Source organism: Hyperolius riggenbachi, chromosome 7 (genome assembly GCF_040937935.1).
Source record: "Hyperolius riggenbachi isolate aHypRig1 chromosome 7, aHypRig1.pri, whole genome shotgun sequence".
Classification (NCBI taxonomy): domain Eukaryota; kingdom Metazoa; phylum Chordata; class Amphibia; order Anura; family Hyperoliidae; genus Hyperolius; species Hyperolius riggenbachi.
This window is the reverse complement of record NC_090652.1, coordinates 21,599,303-21,614,331: the sequence shown is the minus strand read 5'-3', so window position 1 is coordinate 21,614,331 and position 15,029 is coordinate 21,599,303. Positions and strand designations below refer to the sequence as shown.

The window sequence follows — 15,029 nt, the reverse complement described above, 5'->3', positions numbered from 1 at the left end:
TTTTTACTATTTGTGATTCTTTTTTTTGTGTTTTTATGCAAATTTTGAATTTCTGATTTTTCCATAGATACCAGCGCAGTTAACTGATATGAATTTGTGGGTGATTAACTGTACAGTCGCATTCACTTTTTTGCATTTGGAATATGAAAAATTCACATTTCCTTTGAGTTGCATTTGCATATCAGGTGCGGAAAAAAGTGTACATGCAGGCTGCTTTCTTTCTGCAATACATTGGCACAATGGTAAAACCGGCCCTGATTAAGTATGTTGATCACAACCAAATCACAATGGCTGGATGTGCCATAGATGGCACTAGTAACTAGACAGAACTAGTAGAGCTGCTCAAATACGGATCTGGGAGACACTCGGATAGTTGCTATCCGGATATCTCCCAGTAAAGCTGTGCGGGGGGAGGGGGGGTCAATCTTAATTGTCTGACGTCTTCTTCCCTTTTCCCTCGGCACCTCCCACGATGCGGTCCACGCGTGTCACGTGATTACAAACACTTCCTCCTTCAATCCAGAAGGAGGAAGTGTTTGTAATCACGTGACCGCCGTTTGGACCGCATCGTGGGAGGCGCTGAGGGATGGACGAAGAAGACGTCAGACGTAAGATTGAACACTACCTACCCATACTGGGCACTATACTAGGTATATACTGGGCACTATACTAGCTATATATTGGGCACTATACTAGCTATACTGGGCACTATATTAGCTATACTGGGCACTATACTAGCTATGCTGGGGCACTACCTACCCATACTGGGACTATACTAGTTATACTGGGACACTATGCTAGCTATACTGGGACACTATGCTAGCTATACTGGGGCACTATACTAGCTATACTGGGACACTATACTAGCTATACTGGGGCACTATACTAGCTATACTGGGACACTATACTAGCTATACTGGGGCACTATACTAGCTATACTGGGGTAACTATACTAGCCATACTGGGGAAACTAAACTCCCTATACCGGGGCAACTATACTAAATATGCCGCCGCACCCCAGCACACCCGTGCTCATGCAGGAAGAGGTCAGACTCCAGGCTCACGACAAGCATGGCTCTGTGCTCCTGCGGAGGCGTGGCCATGCTCATGCAGGAAGTGGAGTGCGGCCACAATGTGCAGGAGGGTTCCAGCACTGGATCAGTGGTCTGGAAGATGGCGTGGGAAGCTTCTACAGGATCCAGAGGCTCCCCCCCCCCTCCTGGTGAGTGCTAGCGTTCACAAGGCCCGTAGACTCTCTCCAGGCCCTAGGCTACTGCCTGGGATTGCCTTGTGGATGATCCAGCTCTGGGGTAGTGGCACGCAGTGGACTCCATAACTTCCTCACTCAGCACATGCAGCTCATTAGCTCCACATGGGTTTTACACATTTGAGCTTTGTTTGAGCTTACTGTAATAGCAGTGATGGCTAACCTTGGCACTCCATCTGTGACAAAACTACAAATCCCATCATGCCTCTGCCTCCCCGAGTTATGCTTAGAGCTGTCAGAGTATTGCAATGCCTCATGGGACTTGTAGTTCCACCACAGCTGGAGTGCCAAGCAGAGCAGGGACAAGGTCCTCCAGCACCCAAGGCTGAGACACCAAAGTGCGCCCCTCCATCCCTCCCACTCCAGCTTTCACACACTGATTGCTATTAGACTAAGAGGGCCACAGGGCCCACAACCTCCCCAACACCTTAATATCTAGTTATCTGGCTTGCAGTCACTGCTATGTATCCCCTTTTCTTATATATTTCTGCTTCATACACAATTAGGAATGACAGCTGAATGAATTGTGCGCCCCCTCCTACACTGCGCCCTGAGGCTGGAGCCTCTCTAGCCTATGCCTCGGCCCGGCCCTGGTGCCAAGGTTAGTAACCACTGGTATATAGAGTGAAGTTCTGTCATATTACAGCCCCCCAGTCCTGCTGGTTCCCGAGATATGGTATAGGAACCTAGCTTGTGAACCAACGAGGTGAGGCGTATTAACTTTTGTGACATACTCTATAATATATATATATATATATATATATATATATATATATATATATATATATATATATATAGTACATATATTTTTAGCTAGGCTGACTCCTTGAATATAGCTAGCTTGTTTTCATACAGGATACTGTGGTGGCCCTTAGAGCAGGAAATGTAGGTTTTGGTTCCCTGTAAGGTGCTCCTGTAGGCAGAAGTGATGACCGGTCACCTGCACTTTGTTTATTGCCGGGCAGACACAGCTGGGCTGAGGATTCTGCAGACTATTCCCCGACCAGGCCTGGACTGCCAGGTCCACCAAGATGGCAGCTGCTTTACTGTTTGTGCTCATCGTCTGTGTGCCGCCCTCAAGAGGTAGGAGGAATATGGACATCATAATATCTTGGTGTTACTGTATTTACTGACTGAACCACTTATGTTTACTGAGTACGAGATGGGGTATATGTACTAAAGTGTGAAAAGCAGAATTGGGTGTGTGAAATCTAACCACACGATGAGTAGAACATAATGCAGTACAGGTAGTCCCCGATTAAGGAGTGAGATAGGGACAGTAGGTTTGTTCTTAACCTGAATCTCTTCTTAACCCTCTGGGCGATACAATTATATCGCCCAGGAGGTGGCGCAGCACTATTTTTTAAAATTTTTTATTTTTTACATCATGTAGCGAGCCCAGGGCTCGCTACATGATAGCCGCAGCGCAGCGGCATCCCCCCACCCACTCCGATCGCCTTCGGCGATCAGAGCAAGCAGGAAATCCCGTTCAGAACGGGATTTCCTGCTGGGCTTCCCCGGTCGCCATGGCGACGGGGCGGGATGACGTCACCGACATCATGGACGTCGTGACGTCGGAGGGAGTCCAGATCCACCCCTCAGCGCTGCCTGGCACTGATTGGCCAGGCTGCGCAAGGGGTCGGGGAGGGGGGGACTGCACGGCACGGCGAGCGGCGGCGGATCGGCGGCGAGCGGCGGCGATCGGATGTTACACGCAGCTAGCAAAGTGCTAGCTGCGTGTAACAAAAAAAAAATTATGCAAATCGGCCCACCAGGGCCTGAGAAATCCTCCTGCGCGATATACCCCGAGCTCAGCTCGGGATTATCGCTCAGGAGGTTAAAGAGAACCTGTAACAAAAAAAAAGTTGCCCTGGGGGGTACTCACCTCGGGAGGGGGAAGCCTCAGGGCCCCAATGAGGCTTTCTCCATCCCTGTAGCTGCAGGCAGTCCAGCGCTGGCTCCCCCGAAGTGTCCCGGAATCCTCCCTCGACAAGCGCTGATAATTGCTGATTTATTTACCTTTCCTGGCTCCAGCGGGGGAGCTGTTGCGGCTCTCAGCATGGAGATAGGTGAAAATAGCTGATCTCCGTCGGGTCCGCTCTACTGCGCAGGTGCAGGAGACTTGCGCCTGCGCAGTAGAGCGGCCCGACTGAGATTGGCTATTTCTGCCTATCTCCGTGCGGAGAGGCAAGACTGCGCTGGTGTCGGGGAGGTAAATATTTACATCGCCGCCGTTCCGGGAGGATTTTCGCAGCTGCCGTGGGACCCAGGAGGACAGGGAAAGCCTCAATAGGATCCGGAGGCTTCCCCCACCCGAGGTGAGTACCCCCCCGGGGGAGGTTTTTTTCGTTACAGATGTTTAAGTCAGAACTCGGTGCCATCTCTGTCCCCTGCTCCTCCTCAGTGCCCCTCTGTGCCTCCAGTGTCCCCCTCTGTGTCACCTCTGCCCCGTACACTAATTTGCTAGCCATCAGTAAGGTGTTGGGAACGGATGCCCCAACATTTTTTTAGACTCATAGACTATGTATGTTGTACTTTAAATTGGCTGGATAGTGTACTGGTTAAAGTGCTGCCTTTGACATGGCAGACCAGGGTTCTTATCTTGGCTAGGGTTAGGGAGTCTTGCCTGCTGGGTGGCCTCTTGAGCACGTCCCAGTGGCTGAGCACTTTGAGTCCAACAGATGAAAAGTATACAAATGTTCCGATTATTATTATTAAAGATATACTGTATTTGTTGCTTTGTAAAGGCCTGATGAAGGGTTATCAACCCGAAATGGACTAGTGTCATTGCCTGAAATGTACTGTTTCATCAAACAAAGCCTATTGTGTCTTCTATCTGTCAAAACGAAATAATCTTCTACATTCCTGTTATGAATAATTTTTATTGACAAATACAAACGTTTTTACCTTTTGATAATCTTTTTGATACAATAAAGTGTGATTTAGAATTTTTGAACTCAAGAATTGCATTGTGGTTTCATTACTCAAAAAGATCCTCCTATATAAAAACATGTACCTGCTTATACAAGTTTTAAAAACATTTTTTCTTTGACTTTTTTAAAATCGATTTTCTCAAAAACTACAAGTCCAATTTGAATTTTTTTTTTATACTTGTTCCCATGGACACGCAGAATCTATGCCATTCGTATCGGCAGGTCGTTCGTAAGTCGGGGACTACCTGTACATTACGCTCTACTCATCATGTATAAGACTTTGCCCACATAATTCTACTTAAAGAGACTCTGTAACAACAAAAACCTCCCCTGGGGGGTACTCACCTCGGGTGGGGGAAGCCTCCGGATCCTAATGAGGCTTCCCACGCCGTCCTCTGTCCCACGGGGGTCTCGCTGCAGCCCTCCGAACAGCCGGCGACAGAGCCGACTGTAGCTTCAATATTTACCTTTGCTGGCTCCAGCGGGGGCGCTGTGGCGACTTTCGGCACGGAAATAGATGGAAATACCCGATCTCCGTCGGGTCCGCTCTACTGCGCAGGCGCCGGAAACTTGCGCCTGCGCAGTAGAGCAGACCCGACGGCGATCGGGTATTTCCGTGTAGTTCGGAGCCGACAGCCGTCAGAGCGCCTGCGCAGGAGCCAGGAAGGTAAATATTACGTCACCGCTGCACGGAGGGCTGCAGCGAGACCCCTGACGGATGGAGGACGGCGTGGGAAGCCTCATTAGGATCCGGAGGCTTCCCCCACCCGAGGTGAGTACCCCCCAGGGGACGTTTTGTCGTTACAGTTCCTCTTTAATGCAGTTTAGTGCATACACCCCAATGTTGCATACAGATGTGTTCTTGTTCATCCATGTAATGTTACTACAGAGCTACAGAGTACTAATCAATATGAATATGGCCTGCTGTTGCTGATGTACTGGTCTGCATTTGCCATTACAGTAAAGGTGGCCAAACATCAAGCAACTTGGAAGCCGATTGCATATCTGATTTGATTGTTATAATCGGGCCAAAACTGGTAGCATGTATCGATTGGACATGCTGCAAGATGTAGGGCCGACATGCTCGATCGGGTGAATGGCGGTATACTTTACCTGTCATATAAGACCCACTTTTTCATGCCCAGAATTGTGGAGAATAATTCCCTGCGTCTTATATGCTGATTATAGGGAGTCCCCAACTTACAAACGCCCTCCGATATCGGTGGGCTCACGAGTTCCAAAGGACTTGAATTTGTGACTCAAATGAGGCTTAATTGCCTGAGGTTTGCAGCTGGGAGAGAGGGGGTTACTTGCCCATAAACCCATCGTCTTCCATGTGTCCCAAATGTCTTGCACGCGTCCTATTGGACATGTTGCAAGACTCACCACCACGCACTTCCTCCTTCAAGCCGGAAGGAGGAAGTGCGGTAGTGAGTCTTGCAACGCGTCCAATAGGACGCATGCCAGCCCTTTGGAACGCATAGAAGATGACAGGCTTATGGGTAAGTAACCCCCTCTCTCCCAGCCGCACAGCTGAGGCAATTAAACCTCACTTGAATCACGAATTTGAGTCCCGACAATGCAGGGATTCCCCAACATAGCAATGTCAGGGACTCCCTGCATTGTCCCCCGTGTCTCTTGCTCCCCCGTGTATCCCCTTCTGCCCCTGTCTATAACTATGAGAAGCGGCAGCACGGCACACCTAATTAACTGCTCCAGTGGTGATTGCACACTCTCCTCTGCTTCACTGAGCCTCTAGTGCCGGCTTCTGCTGATGACATGATCAGAGGAGGACACACGGGGGTAGGGGGCGGAGGAAAAATGGGGGGAGCAGAAGACAAGCGGGGAGGAGTGGGACACACTGGTGAGAGAAGAGGACACATGGGGACATCAGGGAACACACTGGGGACAGAAGGGGACACAGGAGGACACAATAATTGGGGGAGAACATCTACAGGACGCTCCTGGACCATGCACACACCAGGTTTAGTATATATTTTTCCCCTGGTTTTTGCCCTCTATACCTATATGTTTTATATACGTATTCCAGAGCATCTTATATGCCAAAAAATATGGTAAGTATGGCTATATAAATGAAAATGCAAACTACCCATCAATGCCACTATTTCAATGGCAGCCTATGGCAGTGTTAGAAAAATAGCATTTTTGCGGGGAAGGGGTTAAGGCTAGTTGTGGATCGTGGGTGGTTAAGGTTAGGCGTGGGGGGTTGGTTAAGGTTAGGCATGGGGTGTGTGGTTAAGGTTAGGCATGGGGGGTGGTTAAAGTTAGGCCTGGGTGGTTAAGGTTAGGCGTTTGGATGGTTAAGGTTAGGCATGGGGTGGTGGTTAAGGTTAGGCATGGGTGGTTAAAGTTAGGCGTGGGGCGGTTAAGGTTAGGCGTGGGTCAGGTGGTTAAGGTTAGGAATGGGGTGGTGGTTAATGTTAGGCCTGGGTGGTTAAGGTTAGACGTGGGGTTGGTTAAGGTTAGGTGTGGGGGCAGGTGGTTAAGGTTAGGCCTGGTTGGTTAAGGTTAGGCCTGGGGGTGGTTAAGATTAGGCCTGGGTGGTTAAGGTTAGGCGTTGGGATGGTTAAGGTTAGGCATGGGTTGGTGGTTAAGGTTAGGCGTGGGTGGTTAAGGTTAGGCATGGGGTGGTGGTTAAGGTTAGGCCTGGGTGGTTAAGGTTAGGTGTGGGGGGGGTAAGGTTAGGTGTGGAGGTGGTTAAGGTTAGGTGTGGAGGTGGTTAAGATTAGGTATGGGGGTGGGTGTTTGAGGTTAAGCATGGGGTGGTGGTTAAAGTTAGGCCTGGGTGGTTAAGGTTAGGCGTGAAAGGGGTGTGGTTATTTTTGGCATCGGTAGTAGGTGGGTTCAGTGTTTTTACACCTTTTAATTGTAAAATATTGGTATTAAATACCGATATTTTACTATCAGGATTACCTGGCGCCCACATTTCTGAGCTCCTTTTTTTGAGGTACACATGTCCAACAGGTGATTTTGCAAAGCCAGTCTCTGTGGTGTCTGACCTCACCGAGAAGCCAATTTACTTCCTTTTCTATTGCAAAAGCTCAATCTACAGGTCTGTATGGTGATGAGACAAATCTAAAGTAAGTGAATCATGCTTAACCCCTGGAGGACCACAGGCTTTACCCCCCAGAGCTTTCTGTTGGTGGGGTTTGATCCCCGCCGGTATGTTTATTTATTTATTTATGTTTATTTTTTTAAAAACCATTTTTTTAGAAAGCCCGCCCTCCTTCTTCCCACCAGCCAATCACCATGATCGGCTGTCATAGGCATAGCCAATCGCTCCTGTGGGTCCCAGGGGGACAGCCGTGTCACATGGCTGTCCCCAGTACAGCGCTGCCTTAGATCGCAGCGCTGTACAGTGTAAATAGATGGCAATCACCACTGGGAGACCCCGCCCCAGGACTTCACACCAATTGGCGTTGAGCAGTCCTTGGGCTCCCGTCGTATCCATGCCAATTGGTGTTGAACGGTCCTGGGGCTGCCGCCACAACCATGCCAATTGGTGTGGTGTGGAGTGGTCGTTTAGTAGTTTAACATGTTTGATTTAAGTCAATAACCAGCATAATAACCAGTTGCTTTTTAGCTTGACCGGTCATTTGTGGTTTTCAGGTTGCCCTGAGGGTTTGGTGCAGCAGTCTGGGCCGGTCACTGTAGAACGAGGAGCATCACTGAAGCTCAACTGCACCTTCAACGTTTCACTTGTGGGGACAAAGTCTCTCTTCTGGATGACAAGAAAACCAAGCGGGGAAGAGGTCAAGCTCCTGTACTCCTCCGACAGCACTTCATATAAGAGTCGCTTCACCGTGGACAACGAGGCCTTCAGACAGCAGCAGGATGCGGGGCTGAGGATGAGAGACTTGACTGGGCGGGACTCCGGGTTGTACGTGTGTCTGATCATCGTAGAAGGTGGAAATAAGATGGAATGCCGAGGGGAAGGGACTTACCTCTTTGTGCAAGGTAAATGCTGATATTATACTCACATTTTCTCCAGAGCCTGGACATTTGTTGTCTTCCCGTCCTGTTCAGATCTCAGTGCTGTAGTGATGGTTGGAATCAAACAGTAAGAGCAGTAACCTCAAGTAATAGCAATAGTTTCGTTGGGAGTTTGTACAACTCAAAACCTCAGGAGGCAATGGGTTGATTGATCATGGTTCTGCAGGCTCGATTTCATAAGCAATCTTTCAGGTTTGACCTGGATTTATTAAAACCCTTTTCAGAGATTTATTTTTGTCTACCACACTCTTCAACTGTTAAAAAAAAAAGGTTCCCCATTCTCCCAGACCCCTTCTTACTCATATGCGGTTTTAATTTCCTGGAACAGTCTATAATTAAATTATTTTTGCATATGTGTATCAGCGCCAAGGAAACAAAGTGGCCGCTGCTGAAAGAAGAACAATGTCCAGAGTTCACAAACAGGTAAATTATATATGATCAGCGCAGAGTCCTAATTAAATTATAAATACTATAATAATTATTATTACCATATCTTTTGGACCATAAGATGCATAACGCACGTACCTACGCCTCCTGTTTCCTAATGTTTCCCCAGAGAAGTACAAGACGCATTCCTGCGGTGGTCTTCTGCCACCAGTCACTGCTATTGTGACTTGGCAGCTGACCAGGCTGAGGACAGCATTGGGCAGGCTTTCATCAAAGGTCAGCGCAGGTTTAGAAAGTCATTATATGTAGGGAATGGTAAATTCTTCACCACAATATATCAAATGCTCAGAAGTAGATATCCGCCAAACATCAAAACCAGAAAAGGCTTACCAGCTCCAAACAACCCACATTATAAGGTTGTAAAATGGCTCAGGTTACAGATAACGTCCAGGGAACATCAGACGTCGTGAAGATCCAGTGGACATCCGTATGGAGGTAAAGTTTCAGGAATTTATATAGGAAACAAAAACGGCAATATCTAAGCGTAACCTGTTTATTTAGATAAAATTTCTTTAAAAGGCAGTAGATATAAAAACGATAACTCACATACGGGGCCCATGAACAGGGAACCCCGGAAGATTAGCGCGCATGTAATGGTCAATCGTAGATCAATAGACAATGGTGCCGCCTGTTACCTTCCCGACCGGTTTCGCAGTCTTGCGTCATCAGGGGAGAAAAGGCGAACAGGCGGCAGGCACCAAATTTATAGCTTTTAGTCTGGGAAAAGAGGGTGGGGTGAAAAAACTTCCTCAGAAGGGCATCACTAATCAAAGTAGGAAAGAGTCACCCAAATGTGTAAATAAAGTGAAAAACAGAACAATATGTAAATAGCATATTAATAGCAAAGAATGGTGTAAAAAAATATGATATCAGTAGTAAAAACAAGATTACAAACAAAAAACACCTAGCCTTTGGAAGATCAGTAGGCAGCTTGATTACTCTAGTCTGCACAGGGAGCAGAGCAAGGAAAAAAATAAAATAAAAAAAGGGGAGGGAATATTGGAACATACACTTCCTCTCTACACACAATAAGGAAGTGTCTATTGGGACATACAGGCACCCCTGCAAATCAGAAGAAGAGGCATATAGAACACACAAAAAAAGATTCATTTCCACTCAGTGGTAAAATAGTGCAATGGTCAAGGGCTCAGACTACGACACAGGAGACCTGGGTTCAACTCCCGGCTCCTCCAGCCCAAAAAACCACACCCATAAAGCAAGGGACTCTCAAAGACAAGGGGAGAGTCACATGGGGCACAAAAAGAGCCCCCAATTTTAAGGGGGGGAAAATAAATAAAGTAAAAGCGCAAAAAGCGCTATGTGCTAACTAATATTAATTTATATAAAAAATATCGACATTCTAAAACTCATAAACAAAAGTGTGTATGAGGTATAGATGTGACTAGAGCTACACACGTCACAAAGGGTGAAAAGTGCAAATACAATAAGGGCCCGTTCAGACTACAAAATGCGGACCGCAACGCATGCGGACCGCAACGCGTACGAACGCACGCATGTCCGCGTTCGTATGCGTTGCGTGGCTGATCCCATCACTGAAAAGTGAATGGGACAGCCGCGCGTTTTTGTAAAATCTGCGTGCAGCATGCGTTCCCGGACCGCACAGGTCCGGAACTCATGCTGTGTGAACATCAGACATTGCACTCTATGCAATGTCTGATGTCGTGCGTTTTGGCCACCTGCACGCGTTTCCAAAACGCGGCTGGAAACGCGTGCAGTGTGAACGGGCCCTAAAAAACAACTTGCACATTGCAAAGGAAAAACAAGTGTTTCTATCTGGATAGCTCTAGGGAGCAAGCTAGTGACAACAGGGCAAGTAAAGAGTACATGTGATTATGAGAATGGTGTAAAGTAACCCACATATTAAATAGCCAGGGTGACTCGGGAGATTAAAATTTTGTATATAATAAATTTAGCATAAAAATCTGTACGTAGCGATGATTCGACCAGTACATGAGCACCATTACAGATAATAACACTAAATACATAAATAAAGGATAAAAAAAATAATAAAAAGTTGCTAAGAATCATTAATAAAACAATTAACGTCTAATTCAATATTCAACCCTGCAGGGCATGATGTGCGAAGTTTAAAAATCCATTCCGTTTCAAGTCTGGAGACCTCCCTCTCTAGGTTTTGACCTCTCCAATTAATCCGAATAGCGTCAATCATGACGCTATTCGGATTAATTGGAGAGGTCAAAACCCTGCAGGGTTGAATATTGAATTAGACGTTAATTGTTTTATTAATGATTCTTAGCAACTTTTTATTATTTTTTTATCCTTTATTTATGTATTTAGTGTTATTATCTGTAATGGTGCTCATGTACTGGTCGAATCATCGCTACGTACAGATTTTTATGCTAAATTTATTATATACAAAATTTTAATCTCCCGAGTCACCCTGGCTATTTAATATGTGGGTTACTTTACACCATTCTCATAATCACATGTACTCTTTACTTGCCCTGTTGTCACTAGCTTGCTCCCTAGAGCTATCCAGATAGAAACACTTGTTTTTCCTTTGCGATGTGCAAGTTGTTTTTTATTGTATTTGCACTTTTCACCCTTTGTGACGTGCGTAGCTCTAGTCACATCTATACCTCATACACACTTTTGTTTATGAGTTTTAGAATGTCGATATTTTTTATATAAATTAATATTAGTTAGCACATAGCGCTTTTTGCGCTTTTACTTTATTTATTTCCCCCCCCCCCTTAAAATTGGGGGCTCTTTTTGTGCCCCATGTGACTCTCCCCTTGTCTTCGAGAGTCCCTTGCTTTATGGGTGTGGTTTTTTGGGCTGGAGGAGCCGGGAGTTGAACCCGGGTCTCCTGTGTCGTAGTCTGAGCCCTTGACCATTGCACTATTTTACCACTGAGTGGAAATGAATCTTTTTGTGTGTGTTCTATATGCCTCTTCTTCTGATTTGCAGGGGTGCCTTTATGTCCCAATAGACACTTCCTTATTGTGTGTAGAGAGGAAGTGTATGTTCCAATATTCCCTCCCTCCCCTTTTTTTTTTTTTTTTTTTTTTTTTTTCTTCTTTTGCTCTGCTCCCTGTGCAGACTAGAGTAATCAAGCTGCCTATTGATCTTCAAAAGTCTAGGTGTTTTTTGTTTGTAATCTTGTTTTTACTACTGATATCATTATATTTTTTTACACCATTCTTTGCTATTAATATGCTATTTACATATTGTTCTGTTTTTCACTTTATTTACACATTTGGGTGACTCTTTCCTACTTTGATTAGTGATGCCCTCCTGAGGAAGTTTTTTCACCCCACCCTCTTTTCCCAGACTCAAAGCTATAAATTTGGTGCCTGCCGCCTGTTCGCCTTTTCTCCCCTGATGACGCAAGACTGCGAAACCGGTCGGGAAGGTAACAGGCGGCACCATTGTCTATTGATCTACGATTGACCATTACATGCGCGCTAATCTTCCGGGGTTTCCTGTTTATGGGCCCCGTATGTGAGTTATCGTTTTTATATCTACTGCCTTTTAAAGAAATTTTATCTAAATAAACGGGTTACGCTTAGATATTGCCGTTTTTGTTTCCTATATAAATTCCTGAAACTTTACCTCCATACGGATGTCCACTGGATCTTCACGACGTCTGATGTTCCCTGGACGTTATCTGTAACCTGAGCCATTTTACAACCTTATAATGTGGGTTGTTGGGAGCTGGTAAGACTTTTCTGGTTTTGATGTTTGGCGGATATCTACCTCTGAGCATTTGATATATAGTGGTGAAGAATTTACCATTCCCTACATATAATGACTTTCTAAACCTGCGCTGACCTTTGATGTATGCCTGACTTCTGAACTTTTGGACATTGTTCTTCTCAGCGGCGGTTCCATTGTCCCTTGGCGCCGATATATTTGCTACTATATATTGGGCAGGCTTTGGCTGGAACAAGAGGATGCTGCTGATTGGTGTGCAGCCGTGTTAATCACGGCTGCTGTTAAGTGACTGGCGCCAATGGTCTTGTGGGTGGGACCACAGTGCCGTCATTGGGCCAATCATTGAATGTTCTTAGTAACTAGCCTGAAACTGCTAGGACTTGAAAACATTATTGCACAGAATTTCAACTGGAAAATTAATGCTTCATCCCGTTTTCCAATTATTTTAACAACTTTACTTTCCTGTCCTTGTATCATATTGTCTGTGTCCACTACCTAACTGCCAAGTCAAATTCCTGTAAGTGCAAACTCACTGGCGTGGGGGAGTCCGGTAGACATCTAGAAGGCATTGCTGGATCTTCGGCATGGTGACAACAAGAGACTCAGACTAGAATGAATAGAAGGACCTGGCACCAGAGGGAATCTTTCTGCTTGGAGTCTACAACTTTTGCATACATGGAATCGTTTTATCCAATCATTTCATTGTCCAATCGCCATTTAATGTGTGTGGTCATTACACCTGAATAACGTGTTCATTCTATTTGAAGTATTTAAAAGGATACTGAGCAGGTTTAAAAAAACAGAATTTGTACTTACCTGGAGCTTCCTCCAGCCCCCGTAGTCCACGAGGTCCCCCGGCATACTCCTGGCTCCTCTCCTGGCTCCACTCCTGGTAGATTATGAGCTCCTTTGAGAAGAGTCAGTGACATGACTATGTACTCTGTAAAGTGCTGCAGAAGATGTCAGTGCTATATAAATACATAATAATAATAATATGGTAGGACATTATACTAGGACTATAGTACTATTATATTGTGAGCTCCTCTGAGGACAGTCAGTGACATGACTATGTACTCTGTAAAGTGCTGCAAAAGATGTCAGTACTATATAAATACATAATAATAATATGGTAGGAGATTAGACCATGACTATGGTAGGATTAGAGTGTGAGCTCCTCTGAGGACAGTCAGTGACATGACTATGTACTCTGAACAGTGCTGCAGAAGATGTCACTGCTATATAAATACATAATAATAATAATATGGTAGGACATTAGACCATGACTATGGTAGGATTAGACTGTGAGCTCCTCTGAGGACAGTCAGTGACATGGCTATGTACTCTGTAAATTGCTGCAGAAGATGTCAGGGCTATATAAATACATAATAAGAATATGGCAGGACATTACACTATGACTATTATAGTCAGTGGTGTAGCAATAGGGGGTGCAGAGGTAGCGACCGCATCGGGGCCCTTGGGCTATAGGGGCCCACCCCTCAAACACAGTATTAGCTTTTTATTGGTCCTATGCTGGTAATAATCACTTATATAGTTGATTTGAATAGCAGTGATCATTAATACACTTTTTCCCATCCCCTTCTTGCATCTCTGACACTGTGGTTGACCTTGATTGGATTTGGTGTGTTGTATGAATTGTTATCTATAGCATGTTTGGGGGGCCCCAGTGCTAAACTTGCACCGGGGCCCACGGTTTCTTAGCTCCGCCACTGATAATAGTATTATATTGTGAGCTCCTCTGAGGACAGTCAGTGACATGACTATGTACTCTGTAAAGTGCTGCAGAAGATGGCAGTGCTACATAAATATATAATAATAATATGGTAGGACATTAGACTATGACTATGGTAGGATTAGATTGTGAACTCCTCTGAGGGACTGTTAATGACAAGACTGTGTACTCTGTAATGTGCTGCTGAAGATGTTGGTGGTGCTATATAAATACTAAATAATAATAATAAGACTAGTATTAATTGCTTTAAAATCAAACTGTATGTGCATCTTATTAATACATGCTTGTCTACATTGTTTTTAGCCACTCCGTATGACAGCCTGATTGCCTGCTGCCCACTGGGAGTATTTATCGCCGCCCTGCTGGTCCTGCACAGTTTGGTGTATATTCAGTGGAGAGAATGGAAGAAGCTTGGCAGTGAATCAGAAGAGAAGAATGAAAATGGGATTGCCAAGTTGTTCCTTGGACTTTGCTGAAATGTTTTCTGCTCTCTGGAGCCACCATATGGCTTATGATGTAACTGCAGGAGATGTATTTTGAGCTGGACTTGAAATACTGTACATAGAAGAGTCCTCCATACATGAATGGGCCAAATCACATCATGAAGTTCCTGAAAATTAAAATGTAAATGTTTATCATGGAATACAAGTTTTATCATTTTTCAGAAATCCGTTGTTTTATTTGTTGTGGTTATTTGTTTTTGAGGTTATTTGTTGTGTTGTGTTTACTGTTGTTGTTGTATTTGTCTGCAGTGTTTCTTCAGCTATCTGTGCAGACGATTCATCTGAGGAACCATTCCCACTGGCCATGGTTGTGCTGTTCATACATCTGGCCTGTAGATGGCACTGTTCTACTTGTACTGATGTGTATGATTATCTGGACTGTTGTGGGTTGTTGGTTCCTGCTTATGTAGATATGA

At 45.3% G+C, this 15,029-nt stretch overlaps 1 gene segment (V, D, J or C); it reads left to right on the top strand.

The window, feature by feature from the left end:
- Positions 1–2,237: 2,237 nt before the first annotated feature.
- LOC137525409 (immunoglobulin heavy variable 4-61-like) lies at positions 2,238–14,710 on the top strand. The segment is given in 3 exon segments: positions 2,238–2,350; positions 7,831–8,178; positions 14,414–14,710. Coding segments are annotated over 3 exon segments (573 nt in total).
- The last annotated feature ends 319 nt before the right edge of the window (positions 14,711–15,029 follow it).